This window comes from Amblyraja radiata, chromosome 1 (assembly GCF_010909765.2).
Source record: "Amblyraja radiata isolate CabotCenter1 chromosome 1, sAmbRad1.1.pri, whole genome shotgun sequence".
Classification (NCBI taxonomy): domain Eukaryota; kingdom Metazoa; phylum Chordata; class Chondrichthyes; order Rajiformes; family Rajidae; genus Amblyraja; species Amblyraja radiata.
The window spans coordinates 168275282-168302637 of NC_045956.1; the positions used below are offsets into that span (position 1 = coordinate 168275282).

Here is a 27356-nt window from a genome sequence, read left to right on the forward strand (position 1 = left end):
AATAGCAGTTGATTCTTTACAACTATTTGAGGATCAATAGTGGGTGGCACAGTGGTGCAGCTGGTAGAACTGCGGCCTCACAGTGCCGATGGCCTGGGTTCGATCCTGATTCAGGTGCTGTCAGTGTGGAGTTTGCACATTCTCCCTGGGACCACTTGGGTTTCGTCCGAATGCTCCGGTTTCTTCCCGCATTCCAAAGACGTGTGGGTTTGTAGGTTAATTGGGCGGTAAATTGTTCCGTGTGTAGGGAATGGATGAGAAAGTGGGATAACATGAAACCATTGTGAACTGGTGATCGTTGGTCGATGTGGACTTGGTGGGCTGGAGGTTCCGTTTCCACGCTGTATCTTTAAACTAAACTAAATTCTTCACTCCAATCTACTTAATGAAAAAAAGGACTGTGATTCAGTTCATTGCAAAACTTCAATTGCCGTAACCATTTTATTAATAAACACCATTATGTGAGCACTTAGTTAAAATCGATAATGCAGGCACACATCAGCACTCAGTTAATGTCATTCCTGCCAGAGAGCAGTTGTTAACGTCAGCTCAGGCTGCTTCATGCTAGGGCAGCATAGTGACGCAGTCATTAGTGCTACTCTCGCACAGCTCCTGATTCAATCCTAGCCTCCGATACCGTCCACATCTCCCTTCATCTGCACAGGCTTTGCTCAAGGTACTCTGATTTTCCTCCCACATCCCAAAGATGTGCTGGTTTGTAGGCTAATTGGTTGCTGAGTGCAGGCTTATGGTAGGAGAATCAGTCTGGAGCTGGTGGGCATGTGAGAGGGAAAATGCTGGAGATAAATAAGTGTGGGGTGGGAGGAATAGGACTGCTGTAATATGTCTGAGACAGGCATAGACTTGATGGGCCAAATGTCTGCCTTCTATGTCATGTGAAAATATGAATATGAAAAATATGAATACTGCTCGTTCAGGATTACTGGCTGCACGGTGGCGCAGCAGGTAGAGCCGCTGCTTCACAGCACCAGAGACCCGGGTTTGATCCTGACCTCGGGTACTCTCTGTGTGGAGTTTGCATGTTCTCCCTGTGCGGCGTGGGTTTTCTCCAGGTGTTTCCTCCCGCAGTCCAAAGACGTGTGGGTTTGAAAGTTAATTGGCTTCGGTAAATTGTCCCTGGTGTACAGAGAGTCATAAGGTCAAAACGTCATAAGTGATAGGAGCAGAATTAGGCCATTCGGCCTATCAAGTCTGCTCCGCCATTTAATCATGGCTGATCTCTCTCCCTCCTAATCCCATTCTCCTGCCTTCTCCCAATAACCTCTGACACCCGTACTAATCAAGAATCTATCTATCTCTGCCTTAAAAATATCTATTGACTTGGCCTCCACAGTCTTCTGTGGCAAAGAATTCCACAGATTCACCACCCTCCTCCTCATGGAAGGAATTTCTTTAGTCAGAGGGTGGTGAATCTGTGGAATTCTTTGTCACAGAAGACCGTGATGGCCAAATCAATGGATATTTTTAAAGAGCTTCCTAAAGGAACACCCTTTAATTTTGAGGCTATATGATCTCTGATCCTAGACTCTCCAACTAGTGGAAACATCCTCTCCACATCCACTCAAAGTGAGAAAAGACGGCTGTGGAGGCCAAATCAATGGATATTTTTAAGGCTGTTTGACAGATTTTTGATTCGTACAGGTGTCAGGGGTTATGGGGAGAAGGCAGGAGAATGGGGTTCAGAGGGAGAGATAGATCAGCCATGATTGAATGGCGGAGTAGACTTGATAGGCCGAATGGCCTAATTCTGTTCCTATAACTTATGAAAACAAGCATGTTTATAGTTCTAGAAATTGGGGAGGCAAGAGGCAGAGGGAATATAACAAGGTGCAGACTAAAGTTAACAAAATAATTATTATCTTAAAAACCATCAGTTGGAACAAAATGATAGTGACAGAATTTACAACTAGACAAGGAGCAGCCATAACTGTGGGCAAAACAAGAGGTTTACTGAAATTGTTAAAGTCGATATTAAATCCCAGTGAATGTAATGTACTTGGTCAGAATATGGGCACCATAAATATAGAAGATCAAAGACAACGTGCTTTTGTTTCCTTTCCAGCATCTGCAGTTTTTTGCTTCAACTATTATTTCATGGTAATAGTATTTACAAAGAAACATTTAAAAAAAATAGGTGTGGGTGAAGGCCATTCGGCCCTTGTCTGTGGAATTCTCTGCCTCAGAGGGCGGTGGAGGCAGGTTCTCTGGATACTTTCAAGAGAGAGCTAGATAGGGCTCTTAAAAATAGCGGAGTCAGGGGATATGGGGAGAAGGCAGGAATGGGGTACTGATTGGGGATGATCAGCCATGATCACATTGAATAGCGGTGCTGGCTCGAAGGGCCGAATGGCCTACTCCTGCACCTATTGTCTATTGTCCATTGTCTTCAAGCCAGCACCACCATTCAATATGTCATAGCTGATCACCCAAAATGCTGCTTTCTCCCCATATCCCTTGATTCCGTCAGCCCTAAGAGCTAAATCTAACTCTCTCTTGAATACATCAAGAGACAGGCATAGACTCAATGGGTACAATGTTCATTTACGTGGGCAAGTTGGGTTGTAAGGCCTGTTTCTGTGCTGTATGATTCTGTTTTCACCCTTGTTCGTGCAATGGCATGTCACTGCTATTCTCCACTGGAACTTGTTCTCTGACAATATTGGATGCAAGTTCTTAAATTGGACTTGTACTTCACTTTAAATTATTAACAACCTCCCCCCCCCCCGGTAAATCATGCTGATGAACAGATTGACTAGATTGAGAAAGTACATCATCATTTTCCTCTTGGGATTAGATACCAGGTGAGGGAAAGAAGCCTAAAATATGGTGTGTTGCTAACGTACCTTTCTGCATATCACCAGGTACAAGTTCGTAAGTTCATGTTCAGATTGAGGCCATTCGGCCCATCAAGCCTACTCAGCCATTTCATCACAGTTGATCTATCTTTCCCTCTCTAACCCATTCTCCTGCCTTCTTCCCATAACTCCTGACACCCGCACTAATCGAAAGGTGCTACAAGGTGCTGGAGCTTCTGCTTCACAACTCAGGCACTTGGCTCTTTTTAAAAATACACTTCAGTAGTGGCACTGTTTAGTGTCTACACCATCAAACTTTTTTAATATCACCTTGTATCATTCCATTGGCAGATACTATACCAATGGCATCAGCCACTCAGCCATTTTCCCAACAAAGTCTTACACAAGTCCGCTGAGACAGGAAATGAAAGACAATAGATACGTGCTTGGGAGAGCGAGGCGGACAATTTCTACTTCCTTACAAGAATGACAGTGGCTTTTTAGATGGGCACATGGACATGCAGGGAATAGAGGGATGTGGATCATGTGCAGGCAGATAAGATTAGTTTATCTTGGCATCATGTTCGGCACAGACATTGTGGGCCAAAGGACCTGTTCCTGCGCTGTACTATTCTATGTTCCATGTTTGCAGAACCAGCAGAGGAACAGTAGGTTGCTGGTCTATCTCCACGGACCATAGAAAGCATTTTATCAGGATGCATCACAGCTTGGTTTGGGAACTGCTCCATCCAAGAAATTGCAGCGAATTGTGGACGCAGCCCACACCATCATTCAAACCAACCTCCCTTCTATTGACTCCCTTTATACCTCACGCTGCCTCGGCGAGGCCAGCAGCATAATACAGGACGAGTCGCACACCCAGGCCACCCTCTTCTCCCCTCTCCCATCAGGCAAAAGATACAGTGTGGAAACGCACACCACCAGATACAGGAACAGTTTCTTCCCAGCTGTTACCAGGCAACTGAATCATCCCACCACGACCAAAGATCAATGCTGAACTAATATCTACCTTATTGGTGACCCTCAGACTATCCTTGATCAGTATTTGCTGACTTTACCTTGCACTAAACGTTATTTCCTTATCATGTATCTATACGCTGTAAATGGCTCAATTGTAATCATGCATTGTCTTTCTGCTGACTGGATAGCACACAACAAAAGCTTCTCACTGTACCCCGATACATGGGACAATAAAATAAACGGGACTGAACTGAGCTGTCAATTTTTGGTGTAACTTCTGCCCTTAAGTCAGACTTGTATTTCACCGAGTAGCATGTAGGAGTAGATTCTCAGAAACAATTGGCAAAGAATCAAAGGCAAATGACTCGACTCTTTTTCACCATGTATGACTTGATTCACTGACTGGAGCTCACTGACACTAATAAACAACCAAAATCTAAATTAGATCAAATCTGTTCAAGTTAGATCAACACTGAGCATAAATTCTGCAGAGGTTAGAATTCAAGCCCATGCCTTATAACCTATGGCACTCTAAGCAGTTTGTTTTACAGTGGAGCCGTCAGGAAAGTTAATCCACCCAAAGGAAAGGCACTGGAAAGGTCCAAGGTCATGTTAGTGTTAGCTTTACCATAACGATTCATACTTCAGTCCTACCAGTTCCCATATCATTCCAGCCAACAAGTTAGTCAGCACTATCGGTAGCTGAGTCACACTGTACGAGCTCCCCTGCCTCATTCCCAGACTTACCTCTTATTATATTGAATATGATGCCATTTTTAAAAACTGGGGAAAAGGAGGAACAGCAATAGAAATAAATGTACAGCAATCACAATTAAACCATCACCTGATCAGCAAAGAAAGATAGATTACAACCAAAGACAAGTAACATAATGTTGCTAGCCAGATTGACTGGTCATTCAACTCATTGCTGGATGTCAAGTTACATACATAGATACAATAGACAATAGGTGCAGGAGTAGGCCATTCGGCCCTTCGAGCCTGCACCGCCATCCAATGTGATCATGGCTGTGATCCACAATCAGTATCCCGTTTCTGCCTTCTCCACATATCCATTTATTCCGCTAGTCCTAAAAGCTCTATCTAACTCTCTTTTGAATGCATCCAGTGAATCTGCCTCCACTGCCATCTGAAGCAGAGAATTTCACAAATTCACAACTCTCGGTGTGAAAATGTTTTTCCTCATCTCAGTTCTAAATAGCGTGCCCCTTATTCTTAAACTGTGGCCCCAGGTTCTGGACTCCCCCAAACATCGGGAACATGTTTCCTGCATCTAGCGTGTCCAATCCCTTAATAATCTTATACGTTTCAATAAGATACCCTCTCATCCTTCTAAATCCCAGTGTATACAAACCCAGTCGACCCATTCTTTCATCATATGACAATCCTGCCATCCCAGGAATTAACCTCATGCACTTCCTCAATAACAAGAATGTCCTTCCTCAAATTAGGAGACCAAAACTGCACACAATACTCCAGGTGTGGTCTCACTAGGGCCCTGTTCACCTGCAGAAGGACCCATTCGCTCCTATACTCAACTCCTCTCGTTATGGCCAACATGCCATTAGCTTTCTTCATTGCCTGCTGTACCTGCATGCTTACTTTCAGTGACTGATGTACATGGACACCCAGGTCTCGTTGTACTTCCCCTTTTCCTAACCTGATACCATTCAGATAATAATCTGCCTTCCCATTCTTGCCACCAAAGTGGATAACCTCACATTTATCCACATTAAACTGCATCTGCCATGCATCTGCCCACTCACCCAACCTGTCCAAGTCACCCTGCATCCTGATAGCACCCTCTTCACAGTTCACACTGCCACCCGGCTTTGTGTCATCTGCAAATTTGCTAATGTTACTTTTAATTGTTGGTGCAAAGGTGCTGTGTCATTGCAAATGTACTTTCAAAGGAGTATATTAAGATAAAGCCATTTGGGATGTTACATTGAAAAATAACGTGATGTAGAAAAACAAGTAAAACCTTCAAAACTAGGGTTTCAACCACAGGTAGAATTTGGATGGACACAAAATGCTGGAGTAACTCAGCGGGACAGGCAGCATCTCTGGGTAGGAATGGGTGACGTTTCAGGTCGAGACCCTTCTTCAGACTATGAGTCAGGGGAGAGGGAGACATAGATATATAGATGGGGAAGGTGTGAAAACGAGACATTAAAGTGGACGAAGCTCAATGAAAATGTAGAATAGATCATTGTAAGCTAGGGGAAGTTGACAACAAAGCAAACAGAGATAAAATTTAATCAGGAAGACAGTCAGACTGGTCGGAGAACAGGATGAGGGAGCGATGGAGAGAGAGGGAATCCAAGGGTTCCCTGAAGTTAGAGAAGTCAATGTTCATACCGCTGGGTTGTGAGCTGCCCAAGCGAAATATAAGGTGCTGTTCCTCCAATTTTCGTTGGGCCTCACTCTGGCAATGGAGGAGGCCCAGGATAGACAGGTCAGTGTGGGAATTGGAGGGGGAAGGGGAGTTAAAGTGTTTAGCACCCGGGACATCATATCGGTTTAGGTGGACTGAGCAGATGTGTTCAGCTAAACGATCGCTGAATCTACACTTGGTCTCGCCGATATATAGGAATCCACACCTGGATGAGACTTGGATTGTATGGGATAGGAATTGGAAAGACTTGGATAGCAATACTCTTATTTGGAGTATTACATTTAGTTCTTCCATTCCAGGAAGGATGTGCAGCCTTTGCTGCCTGGATTGGAGGGTTTCAGCCACAGAGAGAGGTTGGATAGATTTGCATTATTTTATCTGGAACATCAGAGGCATAGATAGGGTAGACAGTCAGTACCTTTTTCCCAGGGTGGAAATGTCCAACACTAGAGGGCATCTAGAAGGTGAGAGGGGGGAAATGTTTAATGGAGATATGCGGGGCAAGCTTTTTTACACAGAGAGTGGTGGGGGCCTGGAACGCATTGCCAGAGCTGGCGGTGCAGGCAGATATGATATGGCGTTTAAGATGCTTTTAGATAGGCACGCGGATGTGCACAGAATAGAGGGATATGGATCATGTGCAGGCATCCTGTTCGGCACAAACATTATGGACCAAAGGGCCTGGTCCTGTGGTGTACTGTTCTATGTTCTTAGATTCTGATTTCCTGCAGTACATACATGTTCTAAGGGTCAGTTGTACAGTGTCCATTGCAATGCTTATACCAAGAGTTGGGGCCGTCACATCCGGAAAATGGCTATTGTTGAACACTCGCAAAACACAGGGAGCGCAACCTTCTACAACGGCTCAGGCACCATTGCCGCTGACAGGATACTGCACAAGGCAGTCACAAAACACACTGGACACTGCTCTGACACATTCTACAGATGCCACCCCACGCTCAAACAAACAAGTAGTTCCTGAAGATTGTTGCTAACGAGAACTGAAGCTTCCAGAAGGCCGCAGCCTACCTGTAGGTGCCGAGCAGGTCCCCCACGGCCGAACGCAAGACTTGGTGGACCGCGGCCTGCAGGGGGAAGGCGCCAAGCCGGCCCCTGCTCGTAGGACCCAGCGACCAGTGGCTTGGAAGAGAGACCCCCGCGAGCCGACCCGTGCTCATCCCCCGAAGACCAGATGGTGGAGCCGGCGATGACAATGTATGTGACTAGCAAGGAACGAAGCCGGAAGGAGAGGAGAGGTAACCGGGATCTGGCCTACCCCACCCTTGAGGTCAGCTACACGAGGGTCCCCAGGGGCACAATGGTGGATGAGCGAGAAGAGGGACGTCGGTTCGCAGGTCGACACACACGACCAAGGGAAGATGACCACTGGAGGCCCCGCAGCAGCCTGAGGCTCGCCTGGAACAGGCTCCGCTCATAACACCAAGAGCACGGACTGGACTCTGAAAATGGACCCAAAACATGGCACCTCTTGCACGCGGGATCAGTAGATTATTTCTGTACAGTTTGCTAATCGGGTTGTGCTAAGGGATGGCAATACTCTACTGGACTGTTTATAAGAAAATAATTTCACTGTGCATTTGCATTTCACACGTGTGACAATTACAGTACCATTGAACCGTTGCACCTGACGATATGTGGCTCAATGATCATCCTACAGGCAGCACGAAACCCTGGGGGAAGGGTCAGCTCAGAACAAGGGCCATTTTGAACGGAGATGAGGAAACACTTTTTTTCACTCAGAGAGTTGTGAATCTGTGCAATTCTCTGCCTCAAAAGGCAGTGTAGGCCAATTCTCTGGATGCTTTCAAGAGAGAGTTAGATTGAGCTCTTAAAGATAGCGGAGTCAGGGGATATGGGGAGAAGGCAGGAATGGGGTACTGATTGGGGATGATCAGCCATGATCACATTGAATGGCAGTGCTGGCTCGAAGGGCGAATGGCCTACTCCTGCACCTATTGTCTATTGTCATATTACCTGCAGCATCCTACTTCCCCTTGGCAGCAGGCTGCTACCAATGTCAAGCTGGGTTTTAGTTTAGTTTAGTTTAGTTTAATGTAGTTTAGTTTAGTTTAGAGATACAGTGCGGAACCAGGCCCTTCGGCCCACCGAGTCTGCACTGACCAGTGATCCCCGCACAATAACACTACCCTACACACGCTAGGGCCAATTTTACATTTACACCTAGCCAGTTAACCTTCAAACCTGTACGTCTTTGTAGTGTGGGAGGTAATTGAAGATCTCGGAGAAAGCCCACGCAGGTCACAGGGAAAACGTACAGACAACCACCCATAGGAGGCTGCAAGGTGACTTGGATAGGCTGGGTGAGTGGGCAAATGCATGGCAGATGCAGTATAATGTGGATAAATGTGAGGTTATCCACTTTGGTGGCAAAAACAGGAAAGTAGACTATTATCTGAATGGTGGCCGATTGGGAAAGGGGGAGATGCAACGAGACCTGGGTGTCATGGTACACCAGTCATTAAAAGTAGGCATGCAGGTGCAGCAGGCAGTGAAGAAGGTATGTTAGCATTCATAGCAAAAGGATTTGAGTATAGGAGCAGGGAGGTTCTACTGCAGTTGTACAGGATCTTGGTGAGACCACACCTGGAGTATTGCGTACAGTTTTGGTCTCCTAATCTGAGGAAGGACATTCTTGCCATAGAGGGAGTACAGAGAAGGTTCACCAGACTGATTCCTGGATGTCAGGACTTTCATATGAAGAAAGACTGGATAGACTCGGTTTGTACTCGCTAGAGTTTAGAAAATTGAGGGGGGATCTTATAGAAAATTACAAAATTCTTAAGGGGTTGGACAGGCTAGATGCAGGAAGATTGTTCCCGATGTTGGGGAAGTCCAGAACAAGGGGTCATAGTTTAAAGAGAAGGGGGAAATCTTTTAGGACCGAGATGAGGAAAACATTTTTCACACAGAGAGTGGTGAATCTCTGGAATTCTCTGCCACAGAAGGTAGTTGAGGCCAGTTCATTGGCTATATTTAAGAGGGAGTTAGATGTGGCCCTTGTGGCTAAAGGGATCAGGGGGTATGGAGAGAAGGCAGGTACAGGATACTGAGTTGGATGATCAGCCATGATCATATTGAATGGCGGTGCAGGCTCGAAGGACCGAATGGCCTACTCCTGCACCTATTTTCTATGTTTCTATGTTTCTATAGTCAAGATCGAACCCGGGTCTCTGGCGCTGTAAGGCAGTAGCTCTACTGCTCTGCCACTGGAGTGGGTGATTGTATCTTTAAGGGCTGGTGATCGTCTCTAAGCTGTGCTGCAACGACACTGCCCCTAGTAGGATGGGCCCAAATTGTCATTCAATGCACCTTTGAGAAGGAAACTGCACTGTTGCTGTGACACAATTGCTTTTAACACAATCTTGTCGGGGGACCCGATTCGATACTACTGCTACATGCATTAATGTTTTTTTGTTCATCGATTAAGCTGCCATCAAATTTTTTTTACGCTGGTCGAGATGTTTTTTTGGATGATCAGAACTTGAGCTGTCCCTGTCCTGGGTTGGCAATGAAAAGCTTGTACACGTAAGCACAGTGGATGGGCGATGGTGGGTATTTGAAACGAACTGCCAGAAGAGGTAGTTGAGGCAGGTAATATGGACGGTACAATGGAGCAGCAGTAGAGCTGCTGCCTTACAGTGCCAGGGACACGAGTTCAATCCTGACTACAGGTGCTGTCTGTACGGAGTTTGTATGTTCTCCCTGTACCTTGGTACACGTGACAATAAACTAAATTGAACTGACCACGTGTGTTTTCTCCGGGTGCTCCGGTTTCCTCCCACACTTCAAAGACGTACAGGTTTGTCCATTAATTGTCTTCTGTAAAATTGTAAATTGTCTCCCAGTGTGTAGCCATGTGCTAGTGTACTGGGTGATCTTTGGTTGTCCCGGGCTCGGTGGGTCGAAGGGCCTGTTTCCGCGCTGTATCTCTCAAGTAAAGACAAAAGTCTGAAATACCTGGGAAGTTTCTGAAAATGCCTTCTCTGGTAAACTACCTGCGGAGGAAGATAATGTCCTCAGGAACATCCTGGTGTAGGCCCCTTCTTCCAAGCATAAGAGGAAAGATGGAGGGGACAAGACCACCTTGGGCACTTCCCCTTTATATCTGCCTGCCTCAACCTTCCTCACCCTCCCACAGAACCAGCGGGGGAGAAGATATAACTATGGAGATGCTCATCTTCAGAACTGTGGTCGCAACGACTGATCATTGAAAGTGAGCAATAAGGAGAAGGAATCTATTGGGGAGATGATAATCAAAAGCAAAACCCACAGGGTCTGGCAAGGAAACATTGGCAAAGGCCTTCAATCAACAGGGTAAAGTCATGGAAAACAGCCATAGGGATGATACCAAAGCTGAGAAGGATGGCGAGGTCATATTTCTTCTATTAATTCCCCCTGCGAGGAGTTTTATATTTGGACGTGTAGGATCATTGCATTGTATCATATGGACTTTGCAGTCAAAATTCATTTTTCACCCCACCATACCATGACCAATAATATCTCCATGTACATTGCCTCCCATTTTACTGACCAAACACATCCTACAGGACACAAAAGCGCTGGAGTAACAGCCCGTCAGATAGCATCTCTGGAGAACATGGACAGGTACCATTCTGGATTGGGACCTTTCTTCAGACAGTCCTGACCTCCAATGTCACCTCGCCATGTTACCCAGAGGTGTTGCCCGACCCGCTGAGTTACTACAGCATTTTTGTTTGTGTCCTTTTGTGTAAAGCAGCAACTGCAGTCCCTCATTTCTATATTCTAAAGATATCCAACTGCTTCTTTGCCCGCGTGTTTATCAAGGTTCTCCTTAAATCAACAAGGTAATGTAATGGAGTGTCCACCCATCAAGGAGGGTGCAGTCCCGGCCTCCAATCTACCTCATTGCAAACCTTTAAACTTTCTTTCATCAGACTTCACTGTTATATCTTTGCACTAATGCTGCACCCTTTAACCTTTCGCTTTGCACTGTGGACGGCTTGATTGTATCCATGTATAGTCATTATTTTGACTGGATAGCACGCAAACAATATATTTTCGCTGTACGCTGCTCACGGTACACGTGGCAATAATAAACGAAACGAAACTAAACTAAATGCACCAATGCAAGTTATCTCAGCCACTCCACAGTGTAACATCAAAGATAGACACAAAATGCTGGAGACCTGAAACGTCACTCATTCCTTCTCTCCAGAGATGCTGCCTGTCCCGCTGAGTTACTCCAGCATCTTGTGTCTTTCTTCAGTGTAAAACAGCAGCATCCGCCGTTCTTCCTCCACAGTGTAACATGCTATGTATTCTCTTCACGCTTTGATGCACAGGGTTCCTCCTGATTTCCTTATTGGATGCATTAGTGAGTATTTTATGTTTATAATAATCGTGTATGTGTGAAGATTCTTTGAAGCAAAGTTTACCTGAGTTATCGACAGTCTCTGTGATGTTCCCCGGTGCATTCTCGGTTTGGGGCTGCGTGGTGCTTACATGTTCTGCCGGGTCATTGCTGCTCTCTCCTCGAATCGTCGTCAGATCCTGCATGCTGAAGCTTCTTAGCCTTTCAGAGAGAGCTCCTTGTCCCTGCAGCATAGGAAAAGGTTTATTTTAAAATCGTGTCTTGCGACCATCTGCGACGTGTGTTGGAGTGTGCGGGGCAGGCTATGTATATATTGTACATGTGCACCAGTTTTGCCCAGCTGTTATCGGGCAACTGAGCCATCCTACCAACAACTAGAGAGCAATCCTACCTCATCCTTTGACTATCCTTGATCGGACTTTACGGGACTTTATCTTGCCCTGAACGTTATTCACATTATTCCCTTTAACAAGTATCTATATATTGTAAATGGCTCGATGGTAATCATGTACGCTGACTGGTTTGCACGAAACAAAAGCTTTTCACTGTACCTCGGTACACGTGACAATTAACTAAACTCAAACTCAAAATATGTCTGTGCACATAACAATGTTCCATTGAATTAAAAAAAGAATCAAGGTGGATGGAAGGAACTGCAGGTGCTGGTTTAGCAAACAAGGCACAAAGTGCTGGAGTAACTCAGTGGGGAGAACATGATGTGACGTTTCGGGTCGGGGCCTTCTTCAAGACTGGCAGTGATATCGAGTCATTTGTGCTTTAGTTGTAGCAGTCTTGGCTCAGAGTAACAAGTCTATCAGGTTAACACAAAAAATCTGGGCTCATAAGTTCATGTGATAGGAGCAGAATTAGGCCATTCGCCCATCAAGTCTACTCCGCCATTCAATCATGGTTGATCTATCTTTCCCTCCTAATCCCATTCTCCTGCCTTCCCCCCCCCCCATAACCCCTGACACCCGTACTAATTGTGTGTTTACACTATAAGATCATCCCTCAGCTTTATTCCAAGGAATAAAGATCTCGTCTGCATAATCTTTCCTTATAGGTCCTCGAATCCAGGCAACATCCATGTAAACAATTATTGTTGTACCCATGGTATCTACCGCTGCAGAATATACTTGCTGCTATACATCTGCAAAAAAGTGGGTCCACTTTAGGAGGCTAAGACATAAAATACAAGAGTAACTCAGCGGATCAGGCAGCATCCCTGAAGAACATGGATAGGTAACGTTTCGGATTGGGATCCTTCTTCAGATACGAAGCGTGACCTATCCATGTTCTCCGGGGATGCTGTCTGATACATTGTGTCCCTCCAGCATTTGGTATCTTTCCTTGGTAAACCATCATCTGCAGTTCCCTGTTTCTATCTTTTAGGAGGCTGTTGGCTGGCTTTGAATATCAACAGTACTACACATAAAAGGAGATGAGGAAGAATTTATTTAGTCAGAGGGTAGTGAATCTGTGGAGGTCAAGTCAATGGACATTTTTAAGGTGGAGGTTAATATTTTTGATTTTTAAGGATGTTTTTAAGGATTTTTAAGGGCAGGAGAATGGGTTTGCGAGGGAAAGATAGATCAGCCACGAGTGAATGGCAGAGTAGACGTTGGGCCGAATGGCCTAGTTCTGTACCTACAACATGAACATTTTCAGGTACATAATCAGTGTGCTCTCTATAGTGGGGCAAGATTATTACTAGGATCTTGCTGACTATTTAAATTAGGCACAACCACAAAAGCAGCATCTGTTTCCTCCATAGCATACAACACCCCCCCAGTTGGCTAATCTCATCTGCTGAGTAAAAAATGCTGGAAAAACTCTGCAGGTCTGGCAGCATCTGTGGAACGAGAAGAGGGGTAGATCTGAAATAGTGCGGCACGATGGCGCAGCGGTAGAGTTGCTGCCTCACAACGCCAGAGACCCGTGTTCGATCCTGATTATGGGTGTTTGTCTGTACGGAGTTTGTGACCAGCGTGGGTTTTCCCCGGGCGCTCAGGTTTCCTCCCACACTCCAAAGACGTACAGGTTTGTAGTCAACGACTTGGTATAATTGTAAATCGACTTGGTATAATTGTAGACTTGGTATAATTGGAGACTTATGCCCCTGTCCCACTTAGGAAACCTGAACGGAAACCTCTGGAGACTTTGCGCCCCACCCAAGGTTTCCGTACGGTTCCCGGAGGTTTTTGTCAGTCTCCCTACCTGCTTCCACTACCTGCAACCTCCGGCAACCACCTGCAACCTCCGGGAACCGCGTGGAAACCTTGGGTGGGGCGCAAAGTCTCCAAAGGTTTCCATTCAGGTTTCCTAAGTGGGACAGGGGCATTAGTGTAATTGTAAATTGTCCCTAGTGTGTGTAGAACTGGTGTAAGTGTGCGGGCATCGCTGGTTGGAGTGGACTCAGTAGGCCGAAGGGCTTGTTTCCGCGTTGAATCTCTAAACTAAACCACCTATTGTTTCGCTTTTCACAGATGATGCTTTTTAATTTAAATTTACAGTGGAGAGTAATATAATACCAGAGTTCTGTGGTATCACGAGACTTCAGGATGGCTAATGTTGTGTCTTTATTTTATAAGGGCAGGAAGAACAAGGCAGAGAACTACAGAGCCTAACATCAGTGAGAAGGTTAATGGAGTGGTTTCTGAGGGACAGGATGTGGTAAAACCATAAGAGATGATCGCAAGAACGACAGGGCCCGGGGTAGTGTTGGAGACATAGATTGGGTGGGTGTACATACATTTTTTCTCAGGCTGGGAGAATCTAAAAGAGGGCACTTATTTAATGTGAGAGTGGAAAGATTTAAAGGGGACCTCAGTGACAATTTGTTCACACAGAATGTGGTGGAGTTATCATAAGATCAGAAGTGATAGGGGTAGAATTAGGCCATTCGGCCCATCAAGTCTGCTCCACCATTCAATCATGGCTGATCTATCTCTCCCTCCTAACCCCATTCTCCTGCCTTCTCCCCATAACCTCTGACACCCGTACTAATCAAGTGGTACTAATTCCAAGTTATGGAATGAACTGCCATAAGAAGTAGTAGAGGTGGCCACAATTTATAGGAAAGGTACATGGATAGGAAAGGTTTAAAGGCAAAAAGGACATCCATCCAACTGGGATAAGCTCAGGTAGACACTTGTTGCCTTGGATGAGTTGGATCAAAAGGCCTGATTCTGTGCTGTGTGGCTTTAACTGAACAATATCTTAAAAGCTTGTCATAACATTTTACAAATCTCTTCCAAAATTAATCTAATTTTCTCTTTTGGAATTAGACAAGCCAACTGCTCGTTTCTAGAATTTTCCATTTCTCCTTCAGAGTTTGCGCTTTGAAAAGTAAACCACTGACTTGTGCCAGTGTTGATATGACTCACAAGCAGCCATGCCACGGCACAAAGACAGGCTGAAGCCAGGCACTCAGTGTTTCTCAGTGCGTTACACAACTCATATCATCAACACTCTCCCGACAAAATAGATTGACTACGTGCCACAAACCACAAGCCACACACAGGGTATTCCGATCTGTGCACTTTCATGCTGTCACAGGGACTGAGCTTTGCAAGAATTGCATTCAACGCCAGTTAACACACTCTGTGCCAGCACTCGGCATGTTAGGAAATATTGGGATTATCTGATCGCCAGGGGTATTCAGAGGCTGACACAACAACATGCAGTTTGCATCTTCCACAGAGTTTTAATTTCCATGCAAGTTAATCTCCCCACGTAAGCAGTTATAAAACCAATGCTTTATATGTATAAAACAATGTTTTAATATAAATGTTTTACATGTTTAAGAGGCTTTTAGATGGGCAAATGACTATGCAGGGAATGGAGGGATGTGGATCACATGCAGGCAGAAGAGATGGGTTTAATCTGGCATCAATATTGCAATGCAGGCATCTGTCTAATTATTCCAAGTGTGTTGAACCCTCTGTGAAGATACAGGGTAAAATGAATAACAAAGTAGAAACAGCTGGAGGAACTCAGTGGCACAGACATTGTGGGTCAAAGGGCTTGTTACTGTGCTGTACTGTTCCCCGTTGGCTGCTTGCACAGATGTATAAAAAGAAGGCATAATTATGGATGTCAAATATACCAATGTACCTTGGCAGAATGCTTAGGAAGCAGGAGGCAGAGCAGGATGGCTCAATTAACATATTGACATCAAACATTGATACTTCCGTGTAACTATATTTCACACCGGGGCAGCACGGTGGCGCAGCGGTAGAGTTGCCGCATTACAGCGCCAGAGACCCGGGTTCGATCCCGACTACGGGTGCTGTCTGTATGGAGTTTGTACATTCTCCCCGTGACCTGTGTGGGTTTTCTCCGGGAGCTCCGGGTGGTTTGCTCCCACATTCCAAAGACATGCAGGTTTGCAGGTTATTTAGCTTTGATCAACGAAAGTTGTGAATTGTCCCCAGGATAGTGCTTATGTGCAGGGATCATTATATGGTCGGCGTGGACTCAATGGGCCTGAAATCTCACAACTAAACTAAACCTCTTCTCGCTTTATCTGACATCTTCTTGTCTCCCTTTTATCTCTAGCCTTTGTCACTTAAGGGCCTGTCCCACCAGCATGCGATTGCATGCGTCTAGCGCAACCAAACGTGGTGGCTTGAGGCGTACGGCCTCGTGGGGCCGGTCCCAATTCCAACCGCGGAGCAGTCTGGAGTTGTGCGGGGCTGGTCCCGACATCATACTCACCAATCAGCTGGGCAGGAGGCGGGCCGACTGAATTTGGACGTCGCACGGCGTCGGGCGGTTACGTCATCACGCAACGGCACGCCGGGCGGTGACATCATTGCACAACGCCACGCGCTAGGTGTACGCCGTCAAAACGCTGCGTACGGCGTTGAGACGCTGCGTACGCCCGTCGAGGCGGCTGCGTACGGCGTCGAGGCGGCTGTGGGCCGACAGGCCATTGCCGCGTGGAATTTTTGGACAGTGATAGTTTTTCGGAGCCCCGCGCGATGTCGGGACCAGCCCCGCACAACTCCATACGGCTCCGGCGATCGAAGTGGGACCGGCCCCGCGAGGCCGTACGGCTCAAGCGACCACGTTAGGTCGCGCTCGCCGCATGCAGTCGCATGCTGGTGGGACAGGCTCTTTACTCCACCCATCTGCCAAACAAAATCTCGCACACCTATAGCCACCTCTCACTTGCCAGGCTTTGCCCTGCCCTTATCTCTCTTTTCCAGCATTTCTACCCCCTTTACTACAATCAGTCTGAAGATGGGTCCAACTTGAAACATCACCTGTCCATTCCCTCCGCAGATGCTGTCTGACCCGCTGAGTTCCTCCAGCACTCGGTATTTTGCTAATCATTTTATCCTGTATTGTAACAGAGGGTTTAACCCATTTGGAATAATTAGCCAGGTGCCGTACAGATCAGGACCTGAACACTAACGGATTGTTCACAGTGATATCTCTCGGTTCAATGCTATTCAATCCTATCCACAAATCACAATGTTTTCAGCAAAGGTTAGCATATGGACTTACATTTCTGAAGGCATCGTTCAATTCACTCATATTGGTAACAATGTTCTATATCACTCCAAAAAGCACATCCAACTATAGTGAGCCTTTGTAGATGTTTTCCCTTCCTTTGCTCCTGGCTAATGCAATCAACTATTATTCCTGTTCATATCAGAAGTCGCAGATTTCTCAAGACTTTAGCCACTCATCAGAGCTTCTCCTCAGCATAATTCCAAATTAAACCTCCATCCATCTCCGCTTCAATGTGCAGCAATCAACAAATGGCAAAATGCAAGAAATCATAATCAGACACAGTCTCTGAATGCAGGGTTAGTAGCTGTGCAATCCAAATTACCTTGCCCTCTTTTATCGCCATACAAAGGATTAGATTGAGAAGGTGAGATACCTATTGCAGAAAGAGCAGTTAATGAAAGCTTGCACAGGTACATGGAGGGAGAAAGACTTGTCGCAGGCTGCTCACATTGAACACATACAATAATTGTCTGTCACTTGTATCCAACGTCATGCATTCCATTCCATGGACTTCAATCAGACTAAATGCACAGTGCTGAGTACAACTGGCACTTGATATTCCCATTCCTTGTGTTCATATTTCTTCCTACAGCCACCACCTTTATCGATGCAACACAGGGAAAGATATCGGAATCGGGAACTGCAGATGCTGGTTTTGTGGAGAAACTCGGTGGACCAGCCAGCACCTCTGGAGAACATGGATAGGTGATGTTTCCAGTCGGATCGGAAGAAGGGCCCCAGCCCGAAACGTCATCTATCCATGTTCTGCCGGGATGCTGCCTGACCCGCTGAGTTACTCCAGCACTTCGTGTCTTTCACAAACAAAGATTGCCACTGCAAAATTAAGTCAGAATTACAACACTAGTCGTAGCTGATTGGAAGCTGATACGCTGTTCCAGGAGGAATTGTGAATGAAATATATTAAATAAATATAATATAAAAAATATATAAATGGAACAGGATTGTACTTTATATTTTATGAACTGCTCGTAATAACATAATGTCAACTTCAGAAATCGGAGGTTCAAAAGGACTTGGTGGTGCTGGTGCAGGATTCCCAAAGGGCTAATTTGCAAGTTGAATCAGTAGTAAGGAAGACAAATGCAATGTTGCCATTTATTTCGAGAACACTAGCAAATAAAAACAGTGATGTAATGTTTTTTTTGTTTTTTTTAGAAAATAGGTGCAGGAGTAGGCCATTCGGCCCTTCGAGCCTGCACCGCCATTCAATATGATCATGGCTGATCATCCAACTCAGTATCCTGTACCTGCTTTCCTTCCATACCCCCCGATCCCTTTAGCCACAAGGGCCACATCTAACTCCCTCTTAAATATAGCCAATGAACTGGCCTCAACTACATTCTGTGGCAGAGAATTCCAGAGATTCACCACTCTCTGTGCAAAAAATTATTTTCTCATCTCAGTCCTAAAAGATTTCCCCTTTATCCTTAAACTGTGACCCCTTGTTCTGGACTTCCCCAACATCTGAAACAATCTTCCTGCATCTAGCCTGTACAACCCCTTAAGAATTTTGTACGTTTCTATAAGATCCCCCCCTCAATCTTCTAAATTCTAGCGAGTACAAGCCGAGTCTATCCAGTCTTTCTTCATATGAAAGTCCTGACATCCCAGGAATCAGTCTGGTGAACCTTCTCTATGCTGAGGCTTTATAAGACACTGGTCATTTGGAGTATTGTGTGGAGATTTGCGCCCCATATCCTAGGAAGGATGTGCTGATATTGGATAGGGATCAGACAGGTTTATGAGAATAATGCCATGGAGGGGTGGGTTAACGTACGAGGAGCATTTGACAGCACTGGGCCTGTACTCACTGGAGTTTAGAAGGATAAGGGGGGGGGCCTCATTGAAACTTGCCGAATAATGAAAGTGCTGAATAGAGTGAATGCGGAGAGGATGTTTCCATTAGTGGGAGTGCCTAGGACTAGATGGCCCAGACTCAGAATAAAAGGACACATTTAGAAAGGAGATAATGAGGAATTTATTTAGTCAGAGGGTGGTGAATCAATGGAATTCATTGCTACAGCCAGCTGTGGAGGCTATTGGGTATTTTTAAGACAGAGATTACCAGTTTCTTGTTAATAAGGATATCAAAAGTTATAGGGAGAAGGCAGGAGAATGGGGCTGAGGGTAAGATAGATTAGCCATGATTAAATGGCAGAGTAGACTCGATGGGCCAAATGAGGTAATTCTGCTTCGATGACTGATGAACTCTTAACTGTGGCAGAAGTCTACTAACTCCTTAATGACTGATGCAAAATGGATACAATTTTTACTTCATTTTTCAAGATTTGGACAATGCTGACAATTGCAGCATTTGTTGCCCATCCCAAATTATTCTTGAGGAGGGGGCGGCAAGCTGCCTTCTTGAATGGCTGCATTATTTTATCTTCCTTGTATTATGAAGGAAAGAAAATAATACAGGCATTGTGTAAGCTGTGCAAAAGAAACCATGCATTAAAACAAAAGCATAAATGAAATTCATTAATATCATTACAGTTACTGTATATCATATGTTCTCTGAAGTTCAGCATTTTCATGGTATTTCCCTGTTCCTTTTTTGGATTTCTGTATTAAAGTTGAGAACTGTGTTAAATGCTAACTTGATTTAATCAGTAATTGTGTGGTTCATCAAAGAGAGACACAAAATGCTGGAGTAACTCAGCAGTTCAGGCAGCATCTCTGGAGAAAAGGAACAGGTGACGATTTAGGTCGAGACCTTTCTTGATTGAGAGTCAGGAGAAAGGGAAACAAGAGATATAGATTGTACATAGAACAAATGAATGAAATATATGCAAAATGCAATAATTATATTAATTGTATATTAATACAATTCATAACAAGAGGATTTCAGTATAGGAGTAAAGAGGTTCTTCTGCAGTTGTATAGGACTCTGGTGAGACCACATCTGGAGTATTGTGTACAGTTTTGGTCTCCTAATTTGAGGAAGGATGTCCTTGTGATTGAGGCAGTGCAGCGTAGGTTCACAAGATTGATCCCTGGGATGGCGGGACTGTCATATGAGGAAAGATTGAAACGACTAGGCTTGTTTAGAAGGATGAGGGGTATTTATAGAAACATATAAAATTATAAAAGGACTGGACAAGCTAGATGCAGGAAAAATGTTCCCAATGTTGGGCGAGTCCAGAACCAGGGGCCACAGTCTTAGAATAAAGGGGAGGTCATTTAAGACTGAGGTGAGAAAAAACTTTTTCACCCAGAGAGTTGTGAATTTGTGGAATTCCCTGCCACAGAGGGAAGTGGAGGCCAAGTCACTGGATGGATTTAAATGAGAGTTAGATAGAGCTCTAGGGGCTAGTGGAGTCAAGGGATATGGGGAGAAGGCAGGCACGGGATATTGATAGGGGACGATCAGCCATGATCACAATGAATGGCGGTGCTGGCTCGAAGGGCCGAATGGCCTCCTCCTGCACCTATGTTTCTATAATTTGGATGAGGGGATTGAAGGCTTTGTGGACACGTTTACGGATGATATGAAAATAGGTGGAAGGGGCAGGTAGTGTAGAGAAAGCAGGGACTCTGCAGAAGGACTTGGACCGGATGGGAGAGTGGGCAGAGAAGTGGCAGATGAAATATAGTGTAGCAAAGTGTGGGGTCATGCATTTATCATAGTAGGAATAAAGGGGATGATCAGAAATTGGAGGAGGTGTAAAGGGACTTGGGAGTGCTGATGCAGGATTTCTAAAAAGTTAATCTGCAAGTTGAATCAGTAGTAAAGAAAGCAAACTCAATGTTAGCATTTAATTTAAGAGGATACAAAAACACGGATATAATGTTGAGGCTCCATAAGGCGCTGGTAAGGCTGCATTTGGAATATTGTGAGCAATTTTGAGCAGCATATCTGAGGAAGGATGTGCTGACTCTGGAGAGGGTCCAGAGGAGGTTTACAAGAATAAGTAGGTTAACCTATGATGAGCGTTTGACGGCACTGGGCCTGTACTCGCTGGAGTTTAGAAGAATGAGGGGGGGACCACATTGAAACATACTGAATAGTGAAAGGCTTGGATAGAGTGGATGTGGAGAGGATGTTTCCACTAGTGAGAGAGTCTTGGACTAGAGGCCGTAGCCTCAGAATTAAAGGACGTTCTTTTAGGAAAGAGATGAGGAGACATTTCTTTAGACAGAGGGTGATGAATCTGTGGAATTCATTGCCACAGAAGGCTGTGGAGGCCAAGTCAGGGGATATATTTAAGGCAGAGATAGATAAATTCATGATTAGTGCAGGTGTCAGCGGTTACGGGGAGAAGGCAGTAGAATGGGATTAGGAAGGAGAGATAGATCAGCCATGATTGAATGGCGGAATAGACGATGGGCCGAATGGCCTAATTCAACTCCTATCCCTTATGACCTTATGATGATCAAGGAAAGTTGGAGCCCACAAAGGTCCATTGTTGGCTGTGGGGTAGATGATAACGAGTTATACAGTGAAACTCAACTGGACGACAGTGAAACTAGTATGACAATTAGAGTGGGGAAGGGACGGAGAAAGAGGGGGTGCAAGGGTTACTTGAAGTTAGAGAAATCTATATTCAGACCGCTGAGTTGTACGCTGCACAAGCAAAATATGAGGTGCTGTTTTTGTGTCTATCTTCAGCTTAAACCAGCATCTGCAGTTCCTTCCCACACATTGTTGTTTCGGCTTTTGTCTGGGAATCATTGTGTCTTGCATTTGAGGGGCAGCTTCAATTGACATGACCAGTTAATATTTTACACTGGGAAATCAGCCACTGAAAAGGTGAAGTGATACTCTTGTCATGAGTATGTAGGTGGCCAGTAAACTATTAAAACAGATCTCCTAATGCAGAGGTACCCCAAACCTTTCTTTACAGCACATCCCCTTCCACATTTATCAGCTACTCATAGATTCATGCTAAAAGGTCATTCAGCCCATTGAGTCATCTCCGCCATTCAATCATGGCTGATCTATCTTTTAGATTATTAAGGGATTGGACACGCTAGAGGCAGGAAACACGTTCCCGATGTTGGGGGAGTCCAGAACCAGGGGCCACAGTTTAAGAATGAGGGGTATGTTTAAGAAAGAACTGCAGATGCTGGAAAAATCGAAGGTAGACAAAAATGTTGGAGAAACTCAGCGGGTGAGGCAGCATCTATGGAGCGATGGAATAGGTGACGTTTCAGGTCGAGACTCTTCTTTAGACTAAGGGGTAGGCCATTTAGAACGGAGATGAGAAAAAACGTTTTCACCCAGGGAGTTGTGAATCTCTTCCCCAGAAGGCAGTGGAGGCCAATTCTCTGGATGCTTTCAAGAGAGAGTTAGATAGAGCTCTTAAAGATAGCGGAGTCAATGGATATGGGGAGAAGGCAGGAACGGGGTACTGATTGTGGATGATCAGCCATGATCACAGTGAATGGCGGTGCTGGCTCGAAGGCCGAAAGGCCTACTCCTGCACCTATTGTTTATTGTCTATTGTCAATAATTACAAATTCCTCTCCACCTTGATGAAGGGACTGCAGTTTGACACTATTCTTGGGCAGCCACACTCATGCTTTACCTTTAAGCAGGTGCTCTCTCGTTTTGGATTCTCCCTTCCCAGTTTCCATCCACATAACATTTACTGCTTTTGAAAAGCATAAGGCTGTGCAGCAGGGATGACACAGTGGCACAGCGGTGGTGTTGCTGCTTGACAGCGCCAGAGACCCGGGTTCAATCCTGACTATGGGTGCTGTCTGTATGGAGTTTGTACGTTCTCCCTGTGACCGCGTGGATTTTTTCCCGGGTGCTCCAGTTTTCTCCCACACTCCAAAGACGTACAGGTTTGTAGGGTAATTGATTACAGTAAATTATAAAATAGTCTCAAATGTGTAGGATAGTGCTAGTGTATAGGGTGATCGCTTGTCGGCGCGGACCCGGTGGGCCGAAGGGCCTGTTTCCTCGCAGTATTTCCAAAGTCTTTTGGAGTGCAACTTCGGAGCACCATCTCCAATCTGAAGAAGGGTTCTCACTCGAAAGATCGCCTGTCCATTCCCTCCGCAGATCTGACTGCCCTGGTTGAATAGGCTGGGTCTCTATTCCTTGGAGCACAGGAGGATGAGGGGAGATCTTATTGAGGTGTATAAAATCATGAGAGGAATAGATCAGGTAGACGCACAGAATCTCTTGCCCAGAGTGGGGGAATCGAGGACCACAGGACATAGGTTCAAGGTGAAGGAGAAAAAAATTTAATAGGAATCTGAGGGGTAACTTTTTCACACAAAGGGTGGTGGGTGTATGGAACAAACTGCCAGATGAGGTTGTTGAGGCAGGGACTATACCAACATTTAAGAAGCAGTTAGACTGGTACATGGATAGGACAGGTTTGGAGAGATATGGACCAAATGCAAGCAGGTGGAACTTGTGTAGCTGGGACATGTTGGCCGGTGTGGGCAAGTTGGGTCGAAGGGCCTGTTTGCACACTATATCACTCTGAGAGAACTATTGATCTCAGGAGTTGGATGTGATGAGACTAACAACTCTTACTTTCAGTCCCTTGGCCTTTCATTTAGAAGCTGAGTATGCTGACACATTGCATTTTGTGAAAGGAAATGGCGTTTATGGATTTTCTTTTCAATTTTCTTAATTAATTCAAATTTCAGCTGGCAGTCAAATTTAGAGATAAAATCAATATCACATAATTGCAGACACTCTGAATTTCCTGCCAGCTATATTACTTATCTGCGTTGGAAGGAACTGCAGATGCTGGTTTAAACCGAAGATAGACACAAAAAGTTGGATAAACTCAGTGGGTCAGCCTGCATCTCTGGAGAAAAGGAATAGGTGACTTTTCGGGTCGAGACCCTTCTTCAGACTGAAAGTCAGGAGAAAGGGAAAGCAGAGATATAGACGGTGCTATAGAGAGATATAGAACAAATGAACGAAAGATATGCAATGATGATAAAGCAGAGGCCATTGTTAGCTTGGGGCTAGGTGAAAACCAGTTACAGACAATGAGACTCAACAACACTTTGAAACTAGTACAACGACTGGGGTGGGGGAGGGACGGAGAGAGAGGGGATGCGAGGGTTACTTGAAGTTAGAGAAATCTATATTCATACCGCTGGGGTGTACGCTGCCCAAGCAAAATATGAGGTGCTGTTCCTCCAATTTGTGTTTGGCCTCACTCTGACAGTGGAGGAGGCCCAGGACAGAAAGATCAGTGTGGGAATGGGAAGGGGAATTAAAGTGTCTGGAAACCTGTTGGCTACTCCAGTGCAATCAGAATAAGTGCAGATTGATTATGGTAGCATATTAGTTAGATTCATACAACACATACATAGACCCCACAGCCCAACCCACCCACGCCATCTAAGATGTCCATCTAGGGTAGTCAGCATTTAACCCATATCCCTGTAGATCTGTCCTATCCAAGTACCTGTCCCAATTCATTTGAAATGTGCTACTGTAACTGTCTCAACGACTTCCTCTGGCAGCTCGTATCTTACACGCGCTGCTCTGTGTGTGAGAAAGTTGCCCTTCTCACCATAAACACATGCATAAGTCTAGTTCTTGATTCCCAAATTATGTCTGTGTTCACCCTATCCATGCCACATGACACTATACACCTCCAAAAGATCAGCCCTCAGTCCACTGACTACACCACGAGGACTGAAGTCCTAGCCTGCCTAACCTTTTCCGAGATCTCAGTCCCTCAGTTCTTAGGCTTAGGTTTATGTAAAGTGTCGGAGAGTTACAGGAGATTTGAGAAAGACGGTTTTGTTTTACCACAAAGATGTTTGAAATCTGGAAAGCACTATCGAGAACTGGTGGACTGGAGGTCATTGGTCCACTCACAACATTTAAGAAGAATTTAGGTGAGCACTTGCAACACCGTTGCATGGAAGACTATTGTCATAGAGGAATATTGGTCAAATGCGGGCAAATGGAACTAGCGTAGATTGGCATCTTGGTGCATGGATGAGTTGGACTGAACGGCGTATTTCCGTACTGTCTGACTATAACTGACTATGAGAAGAAGAGCTAAAAAAATAGATAGTTCATATTCGGCATAAATGCAGCGGGTTGAACAGATTGTTTGCACACCCTATAACACTTCTTCTTTCGTGTGGCGTGCACAGCCTAAAGTTGTTGGACAAATTGTACTATTTGATCTTCCGTTTGTGCACGTCGAGTTGATTGCATTAGTCGAAACAAGGCGGACCACGTGAAGGTTGCAATCTTCCACCCCCCCCTATAACACTATGACTCTACAACACAAGCTGACCAATTTTCACCCCATGACTTGTTAATTGCTGTGATTTCCTCAGGTATATTAAGGCTTCTTCTCATCTGTGGTAGTGTCAGTTTGTAACAGGACCTCTGGAGGTCCAATGCTGATGTAATGTTGTGGCATCAGGGACTAATGACACGTGACTAATGACACCACCGTCTACTCTCCCCGTCGGTCAGTCAGGCACGGCTGTGTCACGGTGAGGTATCGAGCAACGGGTTGTGCGGCTGTTACCTTGGCAGCAGCCGTGACGGCAGCGCTCGCCGCCACATTCAGGCCTCGCCTTCCAAACTGCACCACCGCTTCGTAACTCCGATCCTTCGCCTGGCTCAGGTATTCATCGATCTCCTGCAAGGAAAATGAGTAAAGTGTGAGTAGGAATTTGTCTAAGAAGGAACTGCAGATGCTGGTTTAAACCGAAGATAGACACAAAAATGGAATGGGTGATGTTTTGGGTCGAGACCCTTCTTCAGACTCGACCCGAAACGTCACCCATTCCTTCTCTCCAGAGATGCTGCCTAATCCAGCTTTTTGTGTCTATGTTTTCTGAGAAGGAATTGTTGGCTGGCCTGGGCCATACCTCTGGCAGACGCAATGACCCCACGCAGTCACGGGGAGAATGTACAAACTCCTTAAAGATAGCACTCGTAGTCAGGATCGAACCCGGGTCCTTGGCGCTGTAAAGCCCCTGTCCCACTTAGGAAACCTGAACGGAAACCTCTGGAGACTTTGCGCCCCACCCAAGGTTTCCGTGCGGTTCCCGGAGGTTTTTGTCAGTCTTCCTACCTGCTTCCACTACCTGCAACCTCCGGCAACCACCTGCAACCTCCGGGAACCGCACAGAAACCTTGGGTGGGGCGCAAAGTCTCCAGAGGTTTCCGTTCAGGTTTCCTAAGTGGGACAGGGGCATAAGGCAGCAACTCTTCTGCTACGCCACCGTTCCACCCTTATTTGATGTTGCCTGCTCTGCTAAATTACTCCAGTGCTTTGTATCCCTTTCAGTCTATTTGAGGTGGTCCACTTGTTGGCTACTGAATGGGCTTCAAGATGGTGGAAACCACCAAATCACCCTGCTGATCCTACTTCTTTACTTCAGTCATAGAAGCTGGGAGGTCATGTTGCAGTTGTATGAGACACTAGTGAGACCACATTTAGTGTGTTCAGTTCTGGGCACCATGTTATAGGAAACATGTTGTCAAACTGGAAAGGATACAGAGAAGATTCACGAGGATGTTGCCAGGACTAGAGGGGCTGAGCTATAGAATGCCTTTTAGTGTCATTCAAACAAACAAAAGTTTGAACAAAATTTCATTCCCTGCAGTCATAACAGCAACAACAACAAAAACACACAATTAGCACAGTTTCACACAAACATCCATCACAGTGAATCTCCAAACACTTCCTCACTGTGATGGAAGGCAAAAGTCTTATCGCTTCCCTGTTCTTCTCCCGCGGTCAGGCAGTCAAACTGCTGCATCGAGGTGATCGAGGCTCTTGATGTTAAAGCCCCCGGCGGGCGATGTTAAGTCCCACGGCCGATTAAACCGCGCCGGGCGATGTAAGGCCCTGCGATGGGCCGATTCAAACCCCGCGATTCGGGGCGGGTAAAGTTGCCATTGTGGGAGTTCCCGAATTTCGGTCTCCTACCAGGGACCTGCGAGCTCCCGATGTTAACGTCCACTGGACCTGCGGCCGAAGCCTCCGAAGCTCCGAAGTCGGGTCACAGCCGCAGTGCCACCACAGCCTCTGAAGTCAGCCAGCTCCGCGATGGTAAGTCCACAGGTTCTACGACCAGAGCACTCAGATCAATTCCAGCTGGAGGCCGCCAGCTCCACAATGTTAGGCCCCAGCGAAACGGAGACATGACAAGGAAAAGGTCTCGTCCCCGTTCAAGGAGGAGATTTAAAAAGTCTCCCCCACCCCCCCCCCCCCCACATATACACAACTAAAAATAAACCAAA

The 27356-nt window shown here is 45.6% G+C and overlaps 1 protein-coding gene across 4 annotated transcripts in view; it reads right to left on the minus strand.

Moving 5' to 3' along the window:
• reep1 (receptor accessory protein 1) overlaps positions 1-27356 on the minus strand; it is a 96564-nt gene that overhangs the window by 9018 nt on the left and 60190 nt on the right. For 2 of the 4 annotated variants that reach the window (XM_033034974.1, XM_033034980.1), the window contains exons 5-7: positions 25630-25743; positions 17454-17504; positions 11673-11832 (exon numbers count right to left, since the gene is read on the minus strand). In XM_033034974.1, the coding sequence (XP_032890865.1) occupies positions 11673-11832; positions 17454-17504; positions 25630-25743 (325 nt within the window). Of the gene's footprint in view, positions 1-4544; positions 4581-11672; positions 11833-17453; positions 17505-25629; positions 25744-27356 lie in introns of all 4 variants that reach the window. The other 2 variants (XM_033034960.1, XM_033034967.1) reach the window with 2 other exon arrangements.